A 22,539-nucleotide genomic window follows, 5' to 3' on the forward strand; every position below is an offset into this window, starting at 1 on the left:
CATGAATGAAGGTGCAATGTATTCACCTTTTTGTTTTCACATGCATTTGAGAGAGACAACTGAGCGTTTCTGTGTTTCGTTGTGCGTTTCAGCTCCAGCGCCTTGTTGCAGCACATCACGGCCATGTTGGAGTGCGGCGTGTCATCCGTGGTCACCTTGCTGGTCACGGAGCCGGTGGGAAAGCTCAGTATCCATTCATGTCACGTCCAAATGCTGTCGGACTGGTACACCATGCTGTACAACCCAAGTCCAGACTACGTCAACACACTGCACTGCACCCAGGAGGCCGTCTACCCGCTGTGAGTGCTGACGACAAGGGGAGGGGGGGGGGGGGGCGTGTAATTATTCAAACTTGGGTGGAGTTAATTCTGCGCTTCCAGACTAACAATGGAACAAAAGCAACAAATGTGTTTCTCTTTTTGATACACAGCATTTAGATCTTGGAAAACATCCGTACAAAAATAAACACAATCTTAAACTAAGGAAAATAAAACTTCCAGGAAGTACTAATGGAAAGGTTAAAATATAAGAAATCATATGAATAAATACAAACAAAGTCCCTTTTACTAAATGTTTTAAGCCCCCCCCCAATGCCAATAAACAGCTGTTATACCGTATGACATTAAATTGATTCTCTCGCTCTCTCTCTCTCTCTCCACCCCTCCTTAGCTACACCATAGTGTTAATCTACTATGCGTTCTGCCTGGTGCTGATGATGCTGCTGCGTCCTCTGTTGGTGAAGAAGATAGCGTGCGGTTTGAGCAAGTCGGATCGCTTCAAGAGCATCTACGCCGCGCTGTACTTCTTCCCCATCCTCACCGTGCTGCAAGCCGTGGGAGGAGGGCTGCTCTGTGAGTTCACATCCAGCTGCCACAGGAAATGTTCTTGCTATTAGGACTAACTGATGTGCAGCTGTGAGTGACGTGTTTGTTTATTTCAGACTATGCGTTCCCCTACATCATACTGGTCCTGTCTCTGGTCACACTGGCTGTGTACATGTCGGCCTCTGAGATACAGGTAACAACCGTCCCCTGGATTCTGAAGGGAGTAACTTCAACAGTTAGTTTACAGTTAAGCGTTATGTTTATTTTGCAGCTGCCAGTAATGTTTTCTCTGTGCGTGTGTCCTTGTCCTCTGTCCCCTCAGTCTTTTAAGAACCTGATTGCCAAGAAGAAGCGTCTGGTCGTGCTGTTCAGCCACTGGCTGCTCCACGCGTACGGCATCGTCTCCATCTCCCGACTGGACAAGCTGGAGCAGGACCTTCCGCTGCTGGCCCTTGTGCCGGGCCCCGCCCTCTTCTACATCATAACGGCCAAGTTCACTGAGCCCAGCCGCATCCTGTCCGAAGGCGGTAGAGGACACTGACGGACCCCAGCGGCGCAAACCGTTTTTAACAGGTGGCTGCAGTCCTGACTTGGGGGGGGGGGGGGGGGAGAGGGAGAGGGAGAGGGAGAGATGACTACTTAATGGTCAAACAGGACAGGTGGTCCCTGAGATCTGTTTCTGGATAAATTCAATTTTCTTTTATTAATACTACACTTATACTCTTAACTCACAGCTGTTCACATTACTGTTAATAATACTTCAAATATTTTGATCTCAACTACACATCTGAAGTTTCACGGCCGCCCAGTGGTGAAACTGTCCGCAGACTAAGTGCTGAAGACCACCTCTGTGGTGATCCGTTACACGTGGTACCAAGATGACACACGCACACATGAGCAACACACACGCTCACACAAAGGTCAAATCCACACCAGCCACACGCTGCCGCTGGCAATGAGAAGTAACCACTAGACATGGTGACTGTAAATGACTGCATGTCTTGTATTTATTTGACATGAGCCTAAAGTGTAGTTTAGTTTCCCAATATTCTATTAGAATACAGACATGGTGACTAAATGACTGCATGTCTTGTATTTATTTGACATGAGCCTAAAGTGTAGTTTAGTTTCCCAATATTCTATTAGAATACAGACATGCTCATATGTAGGACGAGAAGAACACCTGGATGAGAAATATGTTTAAACTATTTTATGGCTCTGTCCAGAATGTGTCTTTAAAGTTTGCAAGGGATCTTTCCCTCTTAACACACGTGGTGATATAAGAGAGGCACAAACATGTAAATAGTGTCTCCGCTTTGTATTTCATGAACTGCATTGTGTTTTTACTTCACATGAAATACCCAATATTGTGCTGCTATGTCCTGTTAAGCTTCTAATGCTAATATGCCATGTATATTATTATTGTAAGTGTTCAGTAGACTTTTCTACATGCACACACAAGCTCAGATTACAACAACGGTGTGTAGCTGCCTGTAATGTCATCATGCATCTCTTCCCCCCCCTCAAATATTTCCACGAATTGTCTTTGAGTCAAACAATGCAGAGAACACTCCAAGGCCAAAGGTGAACACACTCGGTATGAAAGGAGCCTTGTTAGCGTCATCCCACCCATTCCCTCTCCATATTTATTTGCCGTTCTCTTTTGAGTTTGTCCATTTTTAGAACCGGACAACATAAAAATAAAAAAATTGACACGGATGTTGTTGTTTTTTTCAGCATTATGTAAAAAAAAAAAATGAATCCAAGAAATCAGTCTTTCTTTTCTTGGCATGGGATTATACTGTATGCACGCTACAGAAAGTGGAGAACATGGAGTGCTGCAGGGAGATGTTCTTGAAAGCAGGCCAATGGGACTCCTGTTTGCTTCTGGATTTATTGAGAGAAGAAAAGATCTGTGGCAAACATTTATGATGCATACATTGTTTGTAATGTATGATGATGAAACACTCACTGGGGCATTTCAATGTATATTGCCTTTTCTTGTAGATAATGTCGGACATCTTGCTGCTAAAAGTTCTGCAGTCATACTTGAGCCCATTTTTAAATGCAGAATTTCCACTAATAGCATAACGACATGAAAAGGTCTCTCAACAGTCCTTTAGACTTGGATTGTGCTCCTTTAAGTCTATAGCACACAGTTCATACAGACTTGTCATCATAGCCCACACAACCCCAGGTTTCTCTTTAGCACTGTAGCCAGGCTGACAGTCACAGCTCTGTGGAGCCGAGTATTCCTATAGACCTCAGTGGTAATGACTTTATGAACTTCTTTAATGAAAAGATTTTAACTATTAGGGACAAGATTAATAATCTCTTGCCCTTAACAAGTGCCAATCTGTCCTCAAGTGGAATGGCCTTGGAAACCGCTGTATGCCCTGGTGTATATTTAGATGGATTTTCTCCCATCAACCGTGACCAATTATCGTCAACGGTTTCTACTTCTAACACGTCTACCTGTCCCTTGGACCCCATTCCGACGAGCCTGCTTAACCCTTGTGTTGCCTTCGGGTCAATTTGACCCGATTCAATGTTTCACCCTCCTGTTACCTTTATATTTACTAACATATTTTACCCTTGAGGTCAATATGACCCCAGCTATTAAAATCTCCAGAAAATTATTAGAATTAATATTGTTTTCCAAGTTTAAGTGTGAGGTACTTTATGTTTGTTTGTTGACTCCCGAAAGAACACCGACATTAAACATTGAATCGGGTCAAATTGACCCGAAGGCGACAGGAGGGTTAAATATTGAATCGGGTCAAAATGACCCGAAGGCAACACAAGGGTTAGACGTTTTGCCTTTAATTGGCAGCTCTCTATTAGATAGTATCAATGTGTCTCTGCTAACAGGCCACGTACCACATTCCTTCAAAGTAACTGTCATTAAACCGCTCCTGAAGAAGCCCACTCTGGATCCAGAGGTGTTGGCTAACTACAGACCGATCTCTAACCTCCCCTTCCTCTCCAAGATCCTTGAGAAAGTGGTCGCAAATCAGTTGTGTGACTTTCTACATCATAATTGTTTATTTGAGGAGTTTCAGTCAGGATTTAGAAAACACCACAGCACCGAGACAACACTGGTGAAAATTACAAATGACCTCTTAATGGTAGCAGATAAAGGACTCATCTCTATACTGGTCTTGTTAGACCTTAGTGCTGCATTCGACACCATTGACCATGACATCCTATTACAGAGACTGGAGCAGTCGATTGGCATTTCAGGCACGGCACTACGTTGGTTTAAATCCTATTTATCAGATCGATCTCAGTTTGTATTTGTAAACGATGACGCCTCGATAACCACCAACGTTAGTCACGGAGTTCCACAAGGTTCTGTGCTTGGACCAATTTTATTTACCTTATACATGCTTCCTTTGGGCAATATTATCAGGAAACACTCCATAAACTTTCATTGCTATGCAGATGATACTCAACTATATCTATCGATAAAACCAGAGGAGACCAACCAACTAAGTAAAATTCAAGCATGTCTTAAAGACATAAAAACATGGATGACCTGCAACTTCTTGATGTTAAACTCAGACAAAACCTTTTGTAATTTTACTCGGCCCTGAGCACCTCAGAGATCAATTATCTGGTGATGTGGTTTCTGTAGATGGCATTGCCCTAGCATCCAACACCACTGTAAAGAATCTTGGCGTTATCTTTGATCGGGACTTGTCCTTTAACTCCCACGTAAAGCAAATCTCAAGGACTTCATTCTTTCATCTACGTAATATTTCAAAAATCAGGCACATCTTGTCTCAAAAAGATGCAGAAAAATTGGTTCACACGTTCGTTACTTCGAGACTGGATTACTGCAACTCCTTATTATCAGGCTGCTCTAATAAGTCTCTTAGGTCCCTCCAGTTGATCCAGAATGCTGCAGCTCGTATTCTCCCTAAAACTAAGAAAAGAGATCACATCACTCCTGCACTAGCTGCTCTGCACTGGCTCGCAGTAAAATCAAGAATCACTTTTAAAATTCTTCTCTTAACGTACAAAGCCTTGATTGGTGATGCACCATCATATCTTAAGGAGCTTGTAGTACCATATTGCCCCACTAGAGAGCTACGCTCACTAAATGCGGGACTACTTGTAGTTCCTAGAGTCTTAAAAAGTAGAATGGGAGCCAGAGCCTTTAGTTATCAAGCTCCTCTTTTATGGAACCAGCTTCCACCTTCAGTCCTGGAGGCAGACACAGTCACCTCATTTAAGAGTCGACTTAAGACTTTCCTCTTTGACAGAGCTTATAGTTAGGGCTGAATCAGGTGCACCTGGTCCAGCCCCTTGATATGCTGCTATAGGCTTATAGCTGCTGGGGAATTGGGCTATACAAATAAACTGAATTGAATTGAACATATTCTTGTTCAGCATCTCCTTCGTAGATAGGCATAACAACTCCTTCTAAACAATGAGGAGTGTCTTCAGGACACGTGCAGCGGGTCAGTGTGCTCGGTTAACGTGGACACCTACACATTTACACAATACAAGAAATATGCAAAGACTACCTGAGACCACCAGGAAAATCAAACACTTCAGCCATTTCTCCTGATAATGAGTCAGTTCTGTATATATATATATTAATTAATAAATGTACGGTAAATATAAATGTTAAATTGCAGCAGTATGCTAGAATTATGTAAATTAGTTTTCTCCACTTCAGTCTGAGTGTGAACATTCAGCTTTGGATTTGTACATTTATGATTAAGGACACATTGATTCAAAGAGCCAGAGGAGGCTCACGAGATATATCGACCTAAACAATAGGAGTGTGAGTAAGATGACCATCTGATATGTTTAAGAAGCAAGAGGCATGTTCTGTTAATGACACTCAACCAAAGTGACAGGTAAACAATAAAATTAATAATGTTAAGGAGACTTGCAAACTGAACCAAAACAACAATATTGAGTGTGATATGATACTATTAATATGCTGTCAGTGCACTGATTGGCTCTACGCATTAATACATGTCAGTGTCAGCACTGTACGGTTCCGATTGTCGAGGCAACAGCAGCAGAGACTAAATGGAAGACCACACACACTGGTTGTGTTTTACATCCAAGCGTTGATCGCAATCTGTTCATCAGTGTTGCTTTCCCCCCGTATCCGTTAGCGATGCGCTAGACGGCCAGAGACGAGGAGAGCGGAGAGAGCTGGCGGGGCCAGGGCTACTTTCATCCCACCATCTAGGTCTGCTCTCGCTGGCGGTTCAGCCAGACCAGATCACATGCCGAGGTGGTCTGGCTCGCATTGAGTTGGGATCTCAACGCGGTGTGGACAGCATGTGGACACAATTACATTTATCAGCACACATTCCACAGGAGAAAAGGAGAGGATATGGAGGGTTGTGTTAAGTTACTGCTGATGGAAAAACCGTAACATCTCTTGACATGTTGCTTCAAAATAATAAAATAAATAATAATAATATGCCTTGAACAAAATTATTTCATTGTGAAGACTTGTTAGGTTATGATGTGAGTTTTACAGCTCCTTCCTTTAACCCTCCTGTTATGTTGCGGGTCAAATTGACCCGTTTCAAAGTTTGAAAATCTAGGAAAAATACTTCTAAGTACTCTTTCTGTATAAAACTTCTTCTGCTTACCTTATTTAGTGTAATCAACGTAAAAAAAAATACAAAAAAAATATCATGTATTTGCAACCTCCCCCTGTAGGTTTATATAACAGAGATGATGTTCCCGGGTCAATTTGACCCGGCTGTGAAAGTGAAGGCTAAAAGTCACCAAAAGAGTCACGTTTAGACTATTTCTTTCTTTGTAAATGTAGGGCAGTCTTTCTTACTCCCTCCCACCAAGTTTCAACACACACACTCACACCAACACACACACTAACACACGCGCGCACAGACACCAACACACACTTTACAGACCATGTTTATCATCTCCTAACTTTCCCCCTAAATACACCTTTATTGGACATGGGACACTAATGTGAGGGTTTCTTTCATGTCTCAACTAATAAATATGTAGTATAGTACTTCTAATATACTTTCTGTCTGACTGGGAGAGACACACACCCTGTCTCATCCCAATCTCAGACCCACACACATTCTCTTTCTAACGACCGCACCTGTGCGAGAAATACAGATACTATTTTGACGGGAACCTTTATTTTTCCCTGCGGGAAAACTCCACTCACACGTATCAGGGGAGGGCCAAACATACAAAATGGTTGCTGAGAAGTCCTACAACATTACACTCTGCAGATACATACGACTGCACCAAGAGGATGACTGTGTGCTGGCCTTTGGTCATCTTTTATCATATAATTTATGCATCTTAACACTAAAAATAAACATAACTAACGTTTACTTTCAATACAAATCCTTTATGACTCATTTGGCTTGATTTTTAGTGGGCGGGTCATTATGACCCTGAACAGCACAGGTGTCTCATCTCTATTTATCTACATCACCCCATGAAAAAAAAACTTACAAAATGCAAATAAAATTTAGGAGAAAATACATGTTATGGTAGACTAATGCAATTTAGATTTAGATTTTTTCAATGTACCTAAAAAATAGTTTGAACATGTATTTTTCATTAAAAACGAGTGAGTGATCCTGATTGAACTCTGATCTATGGAGGGGCAAATAACTCAATTCCACTAAAAACTGATTTAATTGTTAGTAATGTTGTTGGTGATGAGGTACAAACTATAGTTTTTAGAATGTTTTGGTTTCTGATCACTTTTGGATGATTCAACATTAACCGGGTCAAATTGACCCGGGAACATCACGGCTGTATGTAAGAAACGAACATAACAGGAGGGTTAAGCACTAAATTAATCCGATCAGGCAGGTCACATTGGAGCGTCAAGTCTACACACAATAGGACACAGAAGCCACATTAATAACACAGTGTATCTGTGGCCCTAGACTGCTTACTTATGTAGAACTGATCGCCATTAAGAACCAAGTCTTGCCGGTGGCATCCATCTTCGCAGCTATTGCACAATGTCTATGCATAAGTGGATATAACTAACATTGGAACAAAACCAATAATTACATGATCTCATTCATTAGCCATCAACATAAGTATCTGGGATCCAATAAAAATGCAAGAGTTTGCCAAAATGTGTTCTTTTTTAAATCAGCCAATCAATGTGTTTACGTCGAGTCAGCACGGCTTAGAAGCTCCAGACCAGACGATCCTGAAAAAAGGACCCCGGTTTGGATTTACTCAGACTGAACACACTCTAGACCTTTTATAGAAACATGCTGAAGCCAGCATCACTACAGAGCAAAAATCGCACCTCTGTCCCCCTGTCCCCCTCTCTCTAAAAGCGCAGGCCCACTGCAGATTTCCAATCCAAACACCCATTAGTACAAAATCCTGCATATGTTAAGCGTCAAACAAAGAAAAACAGCAGGCTCTGCTAAACATTCTGCTCTTTTCACTCCTGGATGTAGATGATGATAATGCAGAGAGTTCCCACCAGTCCCAGGGCCTGGATGCCCAGGAACCAGAGCAGCAGCCAGAAGAACAAGATCACAACTGGTTCCACGATCTTGTCCCCAAAGTACATCTGGCTGAATCCCATCCCCCGTAGGCACTTGTTAAGCATCCCGAACAGGGTGCCCATCCGTTCGCAGTCATCTAATCGAGGCTCTCTGGTGGTGGGGTCGTCCACGTGGGGCCATCCGATGGTGGGATCATGGCTCCGGCTGCCATCGACCTGTGGAGACGGGGGTCAGGACAGGTTACTCATGGACACTCCAACACCAACCTTTGGTCATTATTTAGGGGTTTGATATATTTGCCTCCATGGAGTAGCACACAAGGTCAAAGTAAAAGCCTGTAGGCCTTTTATTGGGACACTTGAGACAGAAAGAAGTGGGCTGCCATTAATGGTTATTTTCAGAATTGATTAATTTGTTGATTATTTTCACAATTAATCAATTAACAGTGACAAATGCCCTTTATAATTTGTTGCAGCCCAGTGTGAAGAATTCCATTTGCTTTTTCACTAGACGGCACAGTCCAAATCCCAAACATACTGAACTCAATATCAGCTCAAACCAGCAAACATTTGCCATATTTTAGGGGATTACTAAAAACAATTAAATTGATTTGTTGCCAATTATATGTCAAGCGGCTAATGGGTGCAGCCCTAAAAGGAAGGAAGCACAAGAAGATTAACAGGCGATTTATGTCTTGTTTTCACTTTTCACAGGGACGACAAAGGTAGCTCACACAAATGATACCAAAGGGGTTTAATGATTTATTTCTTATACCAGGATTATACACATTTTACTAATAAATATTACAGACTTTCAATAACATATAATCTACTATGTTTGGATATGACTGAAAACCTGACTAAATTAGAGCTACTTTTGGCATCAGTGTATGTCAGAAAAAAGTTAACAAGTCTGTTGGTACAGAAAGGTCCAACGAGGTTCGAGGTATTTTAGTTTTAACATTACAGTTTGGTGTTTTCCCCCTTAGAATATATTTGACCCTGACACACAAAGCAATCATGTGTCACATGTACTTAACCAATAATTTAATGTATAGACTCCCCTTACCCGCACACCAAGCCACTTTCTCAAACATTAATAACTCATGTTGTCAAGTCTTGTTCAAATGTACTATTAGCATTCATCATCTCTTCATTTAAACTATCATGACTAGGGATGGGTATCGTTTGGGTTTTTTCCGATACCGGTGGTAAACCGGTACTTCTAAAACAATACCGGTGCCTAAACGGTGCCTGAACCGATACTTGTTATTTTTTAAACGCACAATGAGGACATTAAAAACCTCTTTGGCCACATTCCCTGTAGAAGCCGTTATCATGGAGCACTGACAAACAACGGATAACAGACTGTTAACATACACAATACAGGGCTCCAGACTGCGACCAAATGGTCGCATTTTGCGCCTAAAATTAGACACAGTGCGAGTAAATTTTTCATCAACTCGCGCATGCGCGACCAGTAAATTAGCAGATTTTTTTTGGTTTTGTTATTAAATATTTTTGTTGCTGACAAACTTGTTCTACACTTCAGCCCACTATAGTTAGCGGTAATGCCTGAATGACTGGTTTGCTAACCGACATTAACTCCAGAAGAAGAAGAAAGGAGACGAAAACCGAAGAAGAAGGCTGGCCTGTGTGTGAGAGCGAGGGGGGGGGGGGCTAATGTGTGAAAAGAGGCGCACCGCAGCGGAGACAATGCGACCGGCGTTGAACGCAGAGTTGAGGTCCACGAGGGGATCCTCACCACCGAGCGGCGTCCCCGTCCCCCGAGTTGAATCTCTGGGTCAACTCAGCCGACTCTCACATGTCTGAGCCCCTAGAGACTGATGCTCACGGTAAACACATTCGATCGGGAGCGCGCGAGGGTTTTGATAAAGTTAGCGGAAGGATTTAAGTGACAACATCCGGTTTTGCAAAGTTAGCGTAAAGAACCACGTGAAACAACATCCGTTTTTCAAAATAAGATGTCGACAAATCATACACGAACATATAAAAGTAAACAATAAACTGATTTAATATCTTTAGAGATCGTTTCTGAGATTTAGCTTAACATATGCTAACATTAGAACATTTTTACTGGACCAAGGAAGAGTTTATAAAAATTAGTCAGACTTTTGTATGTTAAGAAAAGTCCTGTATATAGATTTCCCCAAGAGTTCCAGGAAATGAATAATGCAGATGTGTTCCATACATATCTGAAATCCCCTACAATAGCAATCAAACAATTGTAATGTATCAATTAGGACATTTCTCAAAGTAAAAGTCCGAAATGTTTAAAGAAATCTGTAATTTCTTTAATGTTTGAGTTGCTTTATATATGTATTTCCTCATAGTCCTCATAGCAATAATGCTCCACAATAAATAGAATGCGTCAATCGACACCGTGATCGGTATTATCGGTGATCGGCAGATACTGATTTCAGTGATCGGTGATCGGCACCAAAAACCTGATCGGTGCATCTCTAGAAACCAATAAATGTTTTGATTGGCCACATCGAAGTGCAACATGCACATGCTCAAGGTAAGTTTTCTCTTAAAATATGTAACTTCTGAAGAGTTCTCTGTTGTGAATGTTTTGCAGTTCATGATTGCAAAAAGGCATAAGATTGTATATTGTCAAATTATTTATCAGTAATACAGTAGAAATGATGGGAAAACTTTGCAAGTGGATTTCTACTGTGCGCAGGGTTTTTCCTGCATAAAGAAAATTTGGGCGAGCCGAGAAGAGTTGTTAACGGGGGAGGGGGTGCTAGTGAGGGGTGTGCTCACCCGTGTGCGCGGATGTGTGCGCGCATCACGGCAGAGCGGCCAGCTGCTGATCACTCACTCAACATCTCGACTGCATGAATAGATGGTGCGCGCACAGCGCGCAAACAAATTTTGACCCAGGAAAACCCTGTGTGCGCCCCTAAATTTTCTGCTTGCGCCCCTAACATTTTAAGTTAGGGGCCACTGTGCTCCTAGTTAAAAAAGTTAGTCTGGAGCCCTGCAATATATGTTCTCCATTATATGATGTGATATGTATAGTCATGTGCAGCCCTTATAGGGTTAATCCTGTCACTGTTTTGATGGGCAAAGAGAACAACCAATCAGAGGTACTGAAGATGACACGTGACAAATAAAGCTTTGCTTCTGACAGCGAGAGGTCCACTGAAACAAAGTGATGCCCCACGGTCATTATTCCTCCGTCATTATATTCCCAGTAACACCGGGTATACAGCCGGGACCGCTGGACACCAACACATCTGCTACGAGCTAGCTTAAACATGGTTATAATGGCTAATTTATTATTTCTTGGGCTACTTTTATGAATGCAATACTTGCAATCAACGATACGGTACTAATCTGAGTTAAGGTTGCTCGTCATAATCGGTCTCCACGTGTTCAGGGGGACCGGTGACGGTCTCCCAATCGCGCCCAGCCTGACGCTGGTGTGCTCCACACGGCCTCACGCCGTTACACACGGCGCATGCCTCCGCTGTCAAACTTAAATATGAGAGGCTCGTAACCTGCTGACAGGGCGGAGTCACCAGAGAAGTTCACAACAATAGTTTTTTTCAATTTCAATCGGCTCAGGCACCGGAAAGAAGCACCGAAATGTGCGTTGCGTTTCGGTCGGGGTAATACCGGTTGTATTGGAACCGGTACCATATTGGCACCGGTTTCCGGTACCCAACCCTAATCATGACCTCTTGTATATGTAAACCTTGAACAAAAATAAGAGGTTACCCAGTCAATGTTACAAGTCAGACAATAGTCCTTACAGTGACTTCCGCATTAGAGCATTATCGCTCTAGATAATTCCAAGAATGCATTGTAAAAAGCATGGCCATTTCCTCATGACGTGCACTGACTTGAAGTGAAATCACACCACATATTTAGTTGGGCCAGTTATCGAGCATGAAGTGTATACGGACCAGTGTTAATGATTATCACCTTATCTCACTGTTTTGCCCCTGGGAAATGAGAATTGCCTTGTATGGATGCAGCAATAAAAAGCTTGTCAAGTTAATCTTTGTATTTCCACGACACCACATGGTATCTTTCTTGACTTGTTGATGACGACGTGAATGCCTTAGCTCTGCTATCGGTGGCCCTTCTTTGCATATTGTCACTAAATATAACCTTGGCAGCCTGAACTCAGGAACGTTCGGAGACGCACCCTATCCTCTTAGCAATTGTGCACCTGCAGTAGCTCTTACACACTCCACCTGGTGACTTTCTGAGCTGCTTGCAGTATCGCCAGAAACAAGGAAAACAAATGGGCTTCTCAAGGGCAGCAGAGCACGGGCTACACCCAGATAAAAAAAGATTATAACACAGAAAAAGGGGGAAATGACAGGTCATAAACTAAATTGTCACTAACTGCAAGTTCACTATGGGCAAACACCACAGACCAAGACATTTACACGTCAGTCAATTGTGTTAAAAAAAGAGTTAATGCTAGTTTAAACTAAAAGTGATGTTGAATCCTAACAACTAGCTTTAATGTTGTACAATGCCAAACCCGGCAACTGAAGTAACATAATAAAGAAGTTCTTATAAAGTATAGGCCAACATGCAGCACGACTTCAATGTGGTCCGGATCCCCAGTGTGGGGAAAGTGGGCATGATGATTAAACTACTACTGTTTGTGGGCTGAGGAACTACTCTCAACGTGATAGTACATTGTAATAACACAAGCTAATGCTGAACGTTGTTAAACGGAGTCACTGTTCCAATGAATAACATGTCCCTGTGGGGCGACTGAGAGTCAGTTGTTAGCAGGTCTTTGGCGGTTCAATCCCCGCCTTAGTCGATGTGTCCTTGAGCACATTCACTTAACCCTGAATTGCTCCCCGTAGCTGTGTCTACGCTACGGTGTATGATTGTCACATGATTGTAAGGCGCTTTGGATAAAAGCGTCAGCTAAATGACATGTAACGTAATGTAATGTCACTGTTACGTGGGGGCCTCTCTCACGATGAGAAAATGACGCTAGACTCCAAAGGAAAAGCGATTAATTTAAAAGCCGACACGGAACATATGAATCCACACGTTAGTAGAAGGTGGCTCGAGAGGCCGAAGGGAACAAGAGCCCCCTTAACTTCGGTGTGTCTATATAAGTATTTTTATTTCATTAAAATAACTTGTCTACCAGGCACGCTCATATCGTGCTATATCCCAAGTAAGTTGTTAACCGATTATCGTTCGTAATATGTAGGGTCGCGTTATTTCAGGTTTGTTTCGCTGGACTTTGAAAAGAAACATTGAAGTGTCAGATTCGTTGAAATGGTGAGTTTGGCTCGCGCGCCGGTGTCATCTGGGCTGGTCACATAGGTCACATAGGACTGAAAACGGTCAGAACTGAGGTCGAACTAAGTTGTGACCGACACCGACGAGCGCGTTCATAATCATAACGCCTCACTGAGTTTATCTCCGACCCCACCGCTCCGCTTCCCGAGTCCCGGTCTGTGAATATCCGGCTCGTCACCGTTAGCTTGAAAAGTCTTAACACAGCTCGCTAGATTGTTTGTGTACTTCTGCTTAACCTGGTGTCGCTGGTATTGGAGTGCGGTCTGCCTCGCGCCGTGGTCGTGTTGAGGCGCGTGCCATCTCCTCTGGTTGTCTGTCGGCAGCTCTGCGAATTCGCGTCGACGAAAAGCACACTGGCCGCTCGCGTGCTGCGTTGCATTGGACATTGTAATGCTCGTCCACAGACGGTAACTTTCAGGGAATCAAAACATGCCAGCGGGCTGAATGAAGGCGCGCAGTCCCTGGTGTCTGTCCCGGGGTGTCCGCCCCGAGCGCCGCACCGCGCGTTCACGACACATCCGCGAGGGCTAGATTTCGTCCAATCGCAGAGCCGCAGCCACTCGCAGTTCTGTATGTGTCATCACGCGCCACCTACGGGCCAGTAGGTAGTACTGCTGGCACAATTTGGCTTCATAAATGATGCAGACATCGCCACGAGAAGGAGACGTCCAGCAGACATGCTTTACGAGTCCAGGTCAGGTCATCTTCTGCTTGTTGAGTTTGCGAACAGGGTCACAGCTCTTTGACAATCAGTTTTATTTGTCTTTTTTTTTTAAACCGTATAGCTTTAAATGTCTAATAAAACTGCTGAGGGAATTTTTCTTCCTCTCCATTAAAATGTCACTCTGCAGCATACACAATAACATATGTAATGATGGCAGGGAAGTGCTGAGAAGCAACTTTGAATACAAAGATGAATACAGGAGTGCAGTGTGATGTCTAATGCGCAATAGGAAACACTACGCGGTGGGTTGGTGGATCCAATATCCCCGAGGCCCCCCAAAAAATGCTCGGACCTGACCTGATGTTGTGATTTGTTCTTCTGACAGTGAGGCGTGGGATTACACTCTGCTTGTAAATAGTGTAATCCCAGCTAATCTGGGATTCGGTTTCACACTGCAGGGTGGACACAAACCTCAGACTGGAGAGGACTGGGAATATGGAGTTACAAAGTGCCTGTATGGGTATATGGTTTGACTGATGAAGGATGTATTTGCTGGTACTGGTTCACATCTTGCAGTCCCTTCAATTGGAGATCCAATCCTGCCCAGCTCTGTGTGCCTGCACATACGGGGACAGTGGAATAGCAGTGCTCAGGTCGAGTGAGGCTGATTTAATTCTCAGTGTATTTATGATTTTCTTTTTGCCGAAACACAACTAAATACATTATGTTTTAATAACTTCAATATTAACGCTCCAAGGAACCAACAGACCAGTGCTAATTTGGTGATGTCATCGTTTGACATGTAAATATTTAGTCACTGAATGGTATCCCATATTGCAAAAGAAAGGTGTAACATTAGTTTAAATAATAACATGCTCATGGATAAGGTAGCAGTAACCTTGTTACAACCAAATTGAGTACAGGTTAACCAAACATTATATAATTCTGTTAATGTACAATTTTATTATATAACATTTCTTAAGCAATTAAAAAAGGACTGATGACTAATGATGAAAGAATATAATTCTAAATTGTAAGAAATGTCATAATTAAATGGTTATTGATCAATTTTACATAATTTTCAATAATAATTCAATATCAATTCATTGTATCTTTGTTTGTTATCTTAGTTTTTAGTTCAAGGAGCTTCGTATGGAAATAATAGCAAATCTATGATTGAGGGATTGCCTCCACATGGTTTTGAGAGCATGCAGTGCACGGCCGGACCCACTACTTAAATAAAGCTCTGATCACAAATCACACAGAAAGAGTGGCTTCATTCTCTGCTCAGGTTGTCAGGTTCTTGTGACGGGGTGAGGCTCAGGTGCAGAGTGACAGGCTGGACGCAATATAAATAACAAAAAAAGCACTCTTTAATGAGGCAAAACAGTTTACAAAAAAACAAGGTCCAAAAGGGGCAGGCAGAGAATCCAGGTTCGGAGCAGGCAAGGTCAACAGGCAGAACCAGGAACACAGACAGGACGACGGGAAAAGGACACGGAACTATAGACGTCAATCCAACAGTAGACAAGGAAAAGACTGACAATATATAGGGGGGGAAACAGGTGTACGACATCAGACAGTAACGAGACAAGAGTGGCTGAGGGCAGGTGCAGGGAATTAAACAATTAAGACAGAGAAGACACAGAGGAGACATAGGAGACACGGAACACAGGAGAAACAGAACAGGGTGTTTTAGTACCCCCTTCTTAAGGGACGGATACCAGACGTCCCAAAGGATCAACAAGGGTGGGTGGGAGCCGGCGGAGGGACAAAGGGCATGGCAGAAGCAGTCTGGGGGGTGGGCTGGCGGGCGAACCACCAGGCGAAAGGCGCGCCAGAGGGCGGGCCGGAGTACAGGGATGGGTAGCTGGGGTACCGGGCACAGGAGAGGCCGGGGTCTGGAGCCAGCTGGGATGGTGACAGGACACTGGGAACTGGAGCAGGATGAGATGGCAACGGGAGACTGGGAACCGGAATCGGGAAAGGGAGAGACTGCGACGGGACACTGGGAACTGGAGCCGGACGAAATGGCGACGGGACACTGGGAACCGGAAGCGGGCAAGGGGGGGGACGGCGACGGGACAGTCGAGAGTGGGACGGGGGAAACGGGACACAGGGAACTACCACCGGGCGGGAAGGAATAGGAACAGGAGGGACTAGAGCCGGCCGGGGCAAAGACGGGGCACAGGGAACTGGGGCCGGCCAGGACGGAGATAGAGCACGGAGAACTGGGGCCGGCCGGGACAGAGACGGGGCACAGGGAACTGTGGCCAGCTGGGACGGAGACGGGGCAAGAGGAACAGGGACCGGCTGGGACGGAGACAGGGCAGGAGGAACTGGGGCCGGCCGGGACGGAGACGGGAGAGAGGGAACTAGCGCCGGCCGGGACGGGGAAGGGGCATGGAGAGGTCGGATCGGCTGGGACTGCAGCATGGCGGAAGCGGCAGTGGGAACTGGCAGGGACTGTGGCCCCGAGGCAGCAGCGGGAACCTCCAGGGGCTGCGACACTGAGGCCGCAGCGGGAGCCGGCGGGACACAGGAAATGCCCGACAGGAACGGCGGGGGGCAATGGAGAACAGCCGGGGCTCCGACAGGTTACGGGGAATGCCGGACAGGCACGTCGAGGGCTGCTGGGGCTTGGGCTGGGAGCCAGACGGGGCTGGCGGTGCCGACCCATCAGGCGACCGGGAACCGCAGCCGGCCCGCACCGGCTCGCTTGAGAGTAGCAGATCCCTCAGCTGTTCGGTCAAAGAACTCTGTTGGTCGTGGAGCTCCTTGTACCTCCCAGAGATTAACTGCTCAATCCTTGAAAGATGCTCCTCTTGCGTCTGGAGAGCTGAGCGCACACTGTCCTCTGCTGAGCCAATCATGGTCGGCTTGTTCTGTCAGGTTCTTGTGACGGGGTGAGGCTCAGGTGCAGAGTGACAGGCTGGACGCAATATAAATAAAAATAAAAAGCACTCTTTAATGAGGCAAAACAGTTCACAAAAAAACAAGGTCCAAAAGGGGCAGGCAGGGTCAACAGGCAGAACCAGGAACACGGGCAGGACGACGGGAAAAGGACACGGAACCAGAGACGACAATCCGACAGCAGACAAGGGAAAGACTGACACAATATATACGGGGGGAAACAGGTGTACGACATCAGACAGTAACGAGACAAGAGTGGCTGAGGGCAGGTGCAGGGAATTAAACAATGAAGACAGAGGAGACATAGGAGACACGGAACACAGTAGAAACAGAACAGGGTGTTACACAGGTAGATGTTCCTCCTCTATATCTTTACATACAGTGTATAACAGTTATTTGACGCTATATTAATGCTCTGAAGAACCCAGAGATGTTTTTACTTTGGAGAACAACTGATGGCAGTGTTTTGAATTAATTTACATAGTATTTTACATAAAACAAAATAAAACAAAAAAATAGAAATAAACAGAGACATCCATCGAAACATACACATAAAACTAGAAGCATACGGTACAAATATGGTAAACCCAATCTAAGAAAATACCTAAAAAAAAGGAAGATTTTTAGGCTGGTTTTATCAGAATCCATGTTTGAGCAAGTCTAAGTTCAGCAGACTGACTGTTCCATTCTGGAGGGTGTAACGTATTTCCAAAATTGGATGTCTGGTAAAGTAGTAATTCAGCCAACGACCTTCTCTCGTTCTCTCCTTTCCAACGGGAGGATTTATTCTCTGATCACACATGTAAAATATAAGCTATTGCAATCACAGCGGGAGTCCTTTTCAGTCAGCACATGTCAAAACCCAAAACGACTCTGACTTTCCTAAAACAAGTCCGGCTCTTCAAGCACCCACATTCCAAGACGTCGTCCTGACCTCGGATCTGCTCGTCTGCTTCTTTCTCACAGGAGGGGGGCCCTCGTCCCCCTCTCTCATTGTAACAACATTTATGTGTGTGTGTGTTGCTTTGGGTGAAGCGGAGTGGCTAACCTTCGTCAGGCAGACATAACACGTATCGGCACATACTTCAGCTGCTACGTGTTGTTTATTCTGAGGTTTGAAGGACCTGGACAGGACAGTCCAATTCAATAATTCATATTAATATTAACAAGGGGCAGAAATACTGAAAGCCATCTCACCGGACCCTGTGATTGGAGAGATCTTTCTGACAGGCCAATACTGTGCAAATATGACTGACCTATATTTATTTACAATAAAACATGTGCATAATAACTATTCTGAATATATCATGATTCAATTCAGTTCAGTTTATTTGTATAGCCCAATTTCACAAATTACAAATTTGTCTCGGAGTGCTTTACAATCTGTACACATCGACATCCCTGCCCCAAAACCTCACATCGGATCAGGAAAAACTCCCAAATAACCCTTCAGGGGGAAAAAAAGGGAAGAAACCTTCAGGAGAGCAACAGAGGAGGATCCCTCTCCAGGATGGACAGGTGCAATAGATGTAATGTGTACAGAAGGACAGATTTAGAGTTAAAATACATTCAGTGTATATGACAGAGTGAATAGTTCATAGTAGGCATATTCCACGATGGAGACCTCCACGATCCATCAGGCAGATGGCGGTGGGGAGGAGGAGTGGGCGGAGTCTCAACAGGGCAGTGGTGTAGTTGGTAGCAGGAATTCCACGATCCAGACTTCGATGATCCATCAGGCAGATAGGATCTATGCCGTCTCATAGGGTCCGATGACCCTATGAGACGTGAAGTCAAAAGGACTCTGGGGAGAAAGCAGAGTTAGTAATGTGTGATGGAGAGATGAAAATTCATCCATAAGGAGAGAGAAAAGAGGAGATAGGTGCTCAGTGCATCCTAAAATGTCCCCCAGCAGCCTATAAGCCTATAGCAGCATATCAAGGGGCTGGACCAGGTGAACCTGATTCAGCCCTAACTATAAGCTCTGTCAAAGAGGAAAGTCTTAAGTCGACTCTTAAATGAGGTGACTGTGTCTGCCTCCCGGACTGAAGGTGGAAGCTGGTTCCATAAAAGAGGAGCTTGATAACTAAAGGCTCTGGCTCCCATTCTACTTTTTAAGACTCTAGGAACTACAAGTAGCCACGCATTTAGTGAGCGCAGCTCTCTAGTGGGGCAATATGGTGCTACAAGCTCCTTAAGATATGATGGTGCATCACCAATCAAGGCTTTGTAGGTTAAGAGAAGAATTTTAAAAGTGATTCTTGATTTTACGGGGAGCCAGTGCAGAGCAGCTAGTGCAGGAGTGATGTGATCTCCTTTCTTAGTTTTAGTGAGAACACGAGCTGCAGCATTCTGGATCAACTGGAGGGACCTAAGAGACTTATTTGAGCAGCCTGACAATAACGAGTTGCAGTAATCCAGTCTCGAAGTAACGAACGCCTGAACCAATTTTTCTGCCTCTTTTTGAGACAAGATGTGCCTGATTTTTGAAATATTACGTAGATGAAAGAATGCAGTCCTTGAGATTTGCTTTACGTGGAAGTTAAAGGACAAGTCCCAATCAAAGATAACACCGAGATTCTTTACAGTGGTGTTGGATGCTAGGGCAATGCCATCTACAGAAACCACATCACCAGATAATTGATCTCTGAGGTGCTCAGGGCCGAGTAAAATTACTTCGGTTTTGTCTGAGTTCAACATCAAGAAGTTGCAGGTCATCCATGTTTTTATGTCTTTAAGACATGCTTGAATTTTGCTGAGTTGGTTGGTCTCCTCTGGTTTTATCGATAGATATAGTTGTGTATCATCTGCATAACAATGAAAGTTTATGGAGTGTTTCCTGATAATATTGCCCAAAGGAAGCATGTATAAGGTAAATAAAATTGGTCCAAGCACAGAACCTTGTGGAACTCTGTGACTAACGTTGGTGGTTATCGATGCTTCATCGTTTACAAATACAAACTGAGATCGATCTGATAAATAGGATTTAAACCAACTTAGTGCGGTGCCTGAAATGCCAATAGACTGCTCCAGTCTCTGTAATAGGATGTCATGGTCAATGGTGTCGAATGCAGCACTAAGGTCTAACAAGACCAGTACAGAGATGAGTCCTTTATCTGCTGCCATTAAGAGGTCATTTGTAATTTTCACCAGTGCTGTCTCTGTGCTGTGGTGTTTTCTAAATCCTGAGTGAAACTCCTCAAATAAACTATTATGATGTAGAAAGTCACACAACTGATTTGCGACCACTTTCTCAAGGATCTTGGAGAGGAAGGTGAGGTTAGAGATCGGTCTGTAGTTAGCCAACACCTCTGGATCCAGAGTGGGCTTCTTCAGGAGAGGTTTAATGACAGCTACTTTGAAGGAATGTGGTATGTGGCCTGTTAACAAAGACACATTGATAATATCTAATAGAGAGCTGCCAATTAAAGGCAAAACGTCTTTAAGCAGCCTCATCGGGAAGGGTTCCAAGAGACAGGTAGACGTGTTAGAAGTAGAAACTGTTGAATATAATTGGTCACGGTTGATGGGAGAAAAGCCATCTAAATACACACCAGGGCATACAGCAGTTTCCAAGGCCATTCCACTTGAGGACAGATTGGCACTGGTTAAGGGCAAGAGATTATTAATCTTGTCCCTAGTTAAAATCTTTTCATTAAAGAAGTTCATAAAGTCATTACTACTGAGGTCTATAGGAATGCTCGGCTCCACAGAGCTGTGACTCTCTGTCAGCCTGGCTACAGTGCTAAAGAGAAACCTGGGGTTGTTCTTATTTTTCTCTATTACTGATGAGTAAATAGGCTGCTCTGGCATTACGGAGGGCCTTCTTATATGTTTTAAGACTATCTCGCCAAACTAAGCGGGATTCTGCCTGATGGATCATGGAGGTCTCCATCGTGGAATATGCCTGCTATGAACTATTCATACACTCTGTCATATTCATTGAATGTATTTTAACTCTGTCCTTCTGGACACATTACATCTATTGCACCTGTCCATCCTGGAGAGGGATCCTCCTCTGTTGCTCTCCTGAAGGTTTCTTCCCTTTTTTTCCCCCTGAAGGGTTATTTGGGAGTTTTTCCTGATCCGATGCGAGGTTTTGGGGCAGGGATGTCTATGTGTACAGATTGTAAAGCACTCCGAGACAAATTTGTAATTTGTGAAATTGGGCTATCCAAATAAACTGAATTGAATTGAATTGAATTCTTCCAGATTAGTTGAACGCCATATGCTTTCCAGCTTTTGTGACGCTTGCTTTAGTTTGCGGGTCTGAGGGTTATACCAGGGAGCAAACCTCCTCTGCCTCACTGTCTTCTTCTTCAGAGGGGCTATCGAGTGTCATTCTCAGTGAGCCTGTGACACTTTCAACAAGATGATCAATCTGGGACGGACTAAAGTTAGACCAGGAGTCCTCTGTTATATTGAGACGTGGTATTGAATCAAATGCAGAAGGAATCGCTTCTTTAAATTTAGCTACAGCACTGTCAGTTAGACATCTGGTGTAGAAACTTTTGACTAACAGTGTACACTCCGGTAGTATAAACGCAAAAGTTATAAGGTTGTGGTCTGACAGAAGAGGATTCTGTGGGAAGACCTTCAAATGCTCAATGTCAACACCATATGTAAGAACAAAATCAAGGGTGTGGCCAAAGCTCTGAGTGGGTTTCTGTACTCTCTGACAGAAGCCAATCGAGTCCAACAATGAGATGAATGCAGCACTTAGGCAATCATTATCAACATCCACATGAAGATTAAATTCTCCTACAATAATAACTTTATCAGTTTTAAGAACCAAACTTGATATAAATTCTGAAAATTCAGATATAAACTCTGAATATGGACCTGGTGGCCGGTACAGAATCACAAATATAATTGGCTGTAGTGTTTTCCAGGTTGGATGTGAAAGACTTAAGGTGCGTTCACAACAAAAGCGAAAAAAAAATTCCCGTCGCCCAAAACACGTGAGTTGACTCGCTCGACCATTCACCGTGTTCAAGCCATGAGCGTCGAGACGCTCCGCGAGGGGCGGGGCTTATCTCCGTGTCTCGTCGGAACACAAGAGCTGATTGACCCGAGTTGCGAGATGACTGCCTCAAAATTGAAATATTTCAACTAGGGGCGAAAATTTCGCCACTGAAAACGCGCCGCTGTCAACGCGTTGGCCACATTGCGTCGCCCCAAATGTGCAGCCCGGGAAAATATCGCGTCTATCGCAGCCACACGCTTCTGTACGTTGACTTTTCATGGGATTTGGTCGCACGAAAAAATAGTTTCGCTTTTGGTGTGAACGCACCTTAAGAACAAGGCTTTCAAATGAG

General features: G+C 44.0%; 2 protein-coding genes across 2 annotated transcripts; one reads left to right on the forward strand and one right to left on the reverse strand.

Annotated features, from left to right (window-relative positions):
* Nucleotides 1–64: 64 nt before the first annotated feature.
* On the forward strand, nt 65–2,543 carry LOC130191435 (JNK1/MAPK8-associated membrane protein-like; the record flags this gene model as incomplete). The annotated part of the gene is made up of 4 exons (XM_056411091.1): nt 65–299; nt 670–851; nt 941–1,017; nt 1,147–2,543. Coding segments are annotated over 4 exons (713 nt in total), but the record flags the coding sequence as incomplete, so codon positions are not given.
* A 156-nt stretch (nt 2,544–2,699) lies between these two features.
* Nucleotides 2,700–14,140, reverse strand: fam241a (family with sequence similarity 241 member A). Its single transcript, XM_056411090.1, has 2 exons — nt 13,881–14,140; nt 2,700–8,544 (listed from the first exon to the last, which is right to left on the reverse strand). The coding sequence occupies exons 1-2, from the start codon at nt 14,028–14,030 to the stop codon at nt 8,263–8,265; spliced, it is 432 nt and encodes a 143-aa protein (XP_056267065.1). The 5' UTR covers nt 14,031–14,140; the 3' UTR covers nt 2,700–8,262.
* Between the last annotated feature and the right edge of the window lie 8,399 nt (nt 14,141–22,539).

The sequence above is a fragment of the Pseudoliparis swirei genome, unplaced genomic scaffold (assembly GCF_029220125.1).
Source record: "Pseudoliparis swirei isolate HS2019 ecotype Mariana Trench unplaced genomic scaffold, NWPU_hadal_v1 hadal_70, whole genome shotgun sequence".
NCBI classification, from domain to species: domain Eukaryota; kingdom Metazoa; phylum Chordata; class Actinopteri; order Perciformes; family Liparidae; genus Pseudoliparis; species Pseudoliparis swirei.

What these genes read in the sequence shown, in the direction of transcription:
- fam241a (XM_056411090.1), bottom strand. Translation starts at nt 14,030, where the DNA reads ATGTCCAATGCAACGCAGCACGCGAGCGGCCAGTGTGCTTTTCGTCGA. An exon ending in TCCAATACCAGCGACACCAG is followed by an intron (nt 8,545 to 13,880) that starts GTTAAGCAGAAG and finishes CCGTCTCCACAG; the next exon opens with GTCGATGGCAGCCGGAGCCA.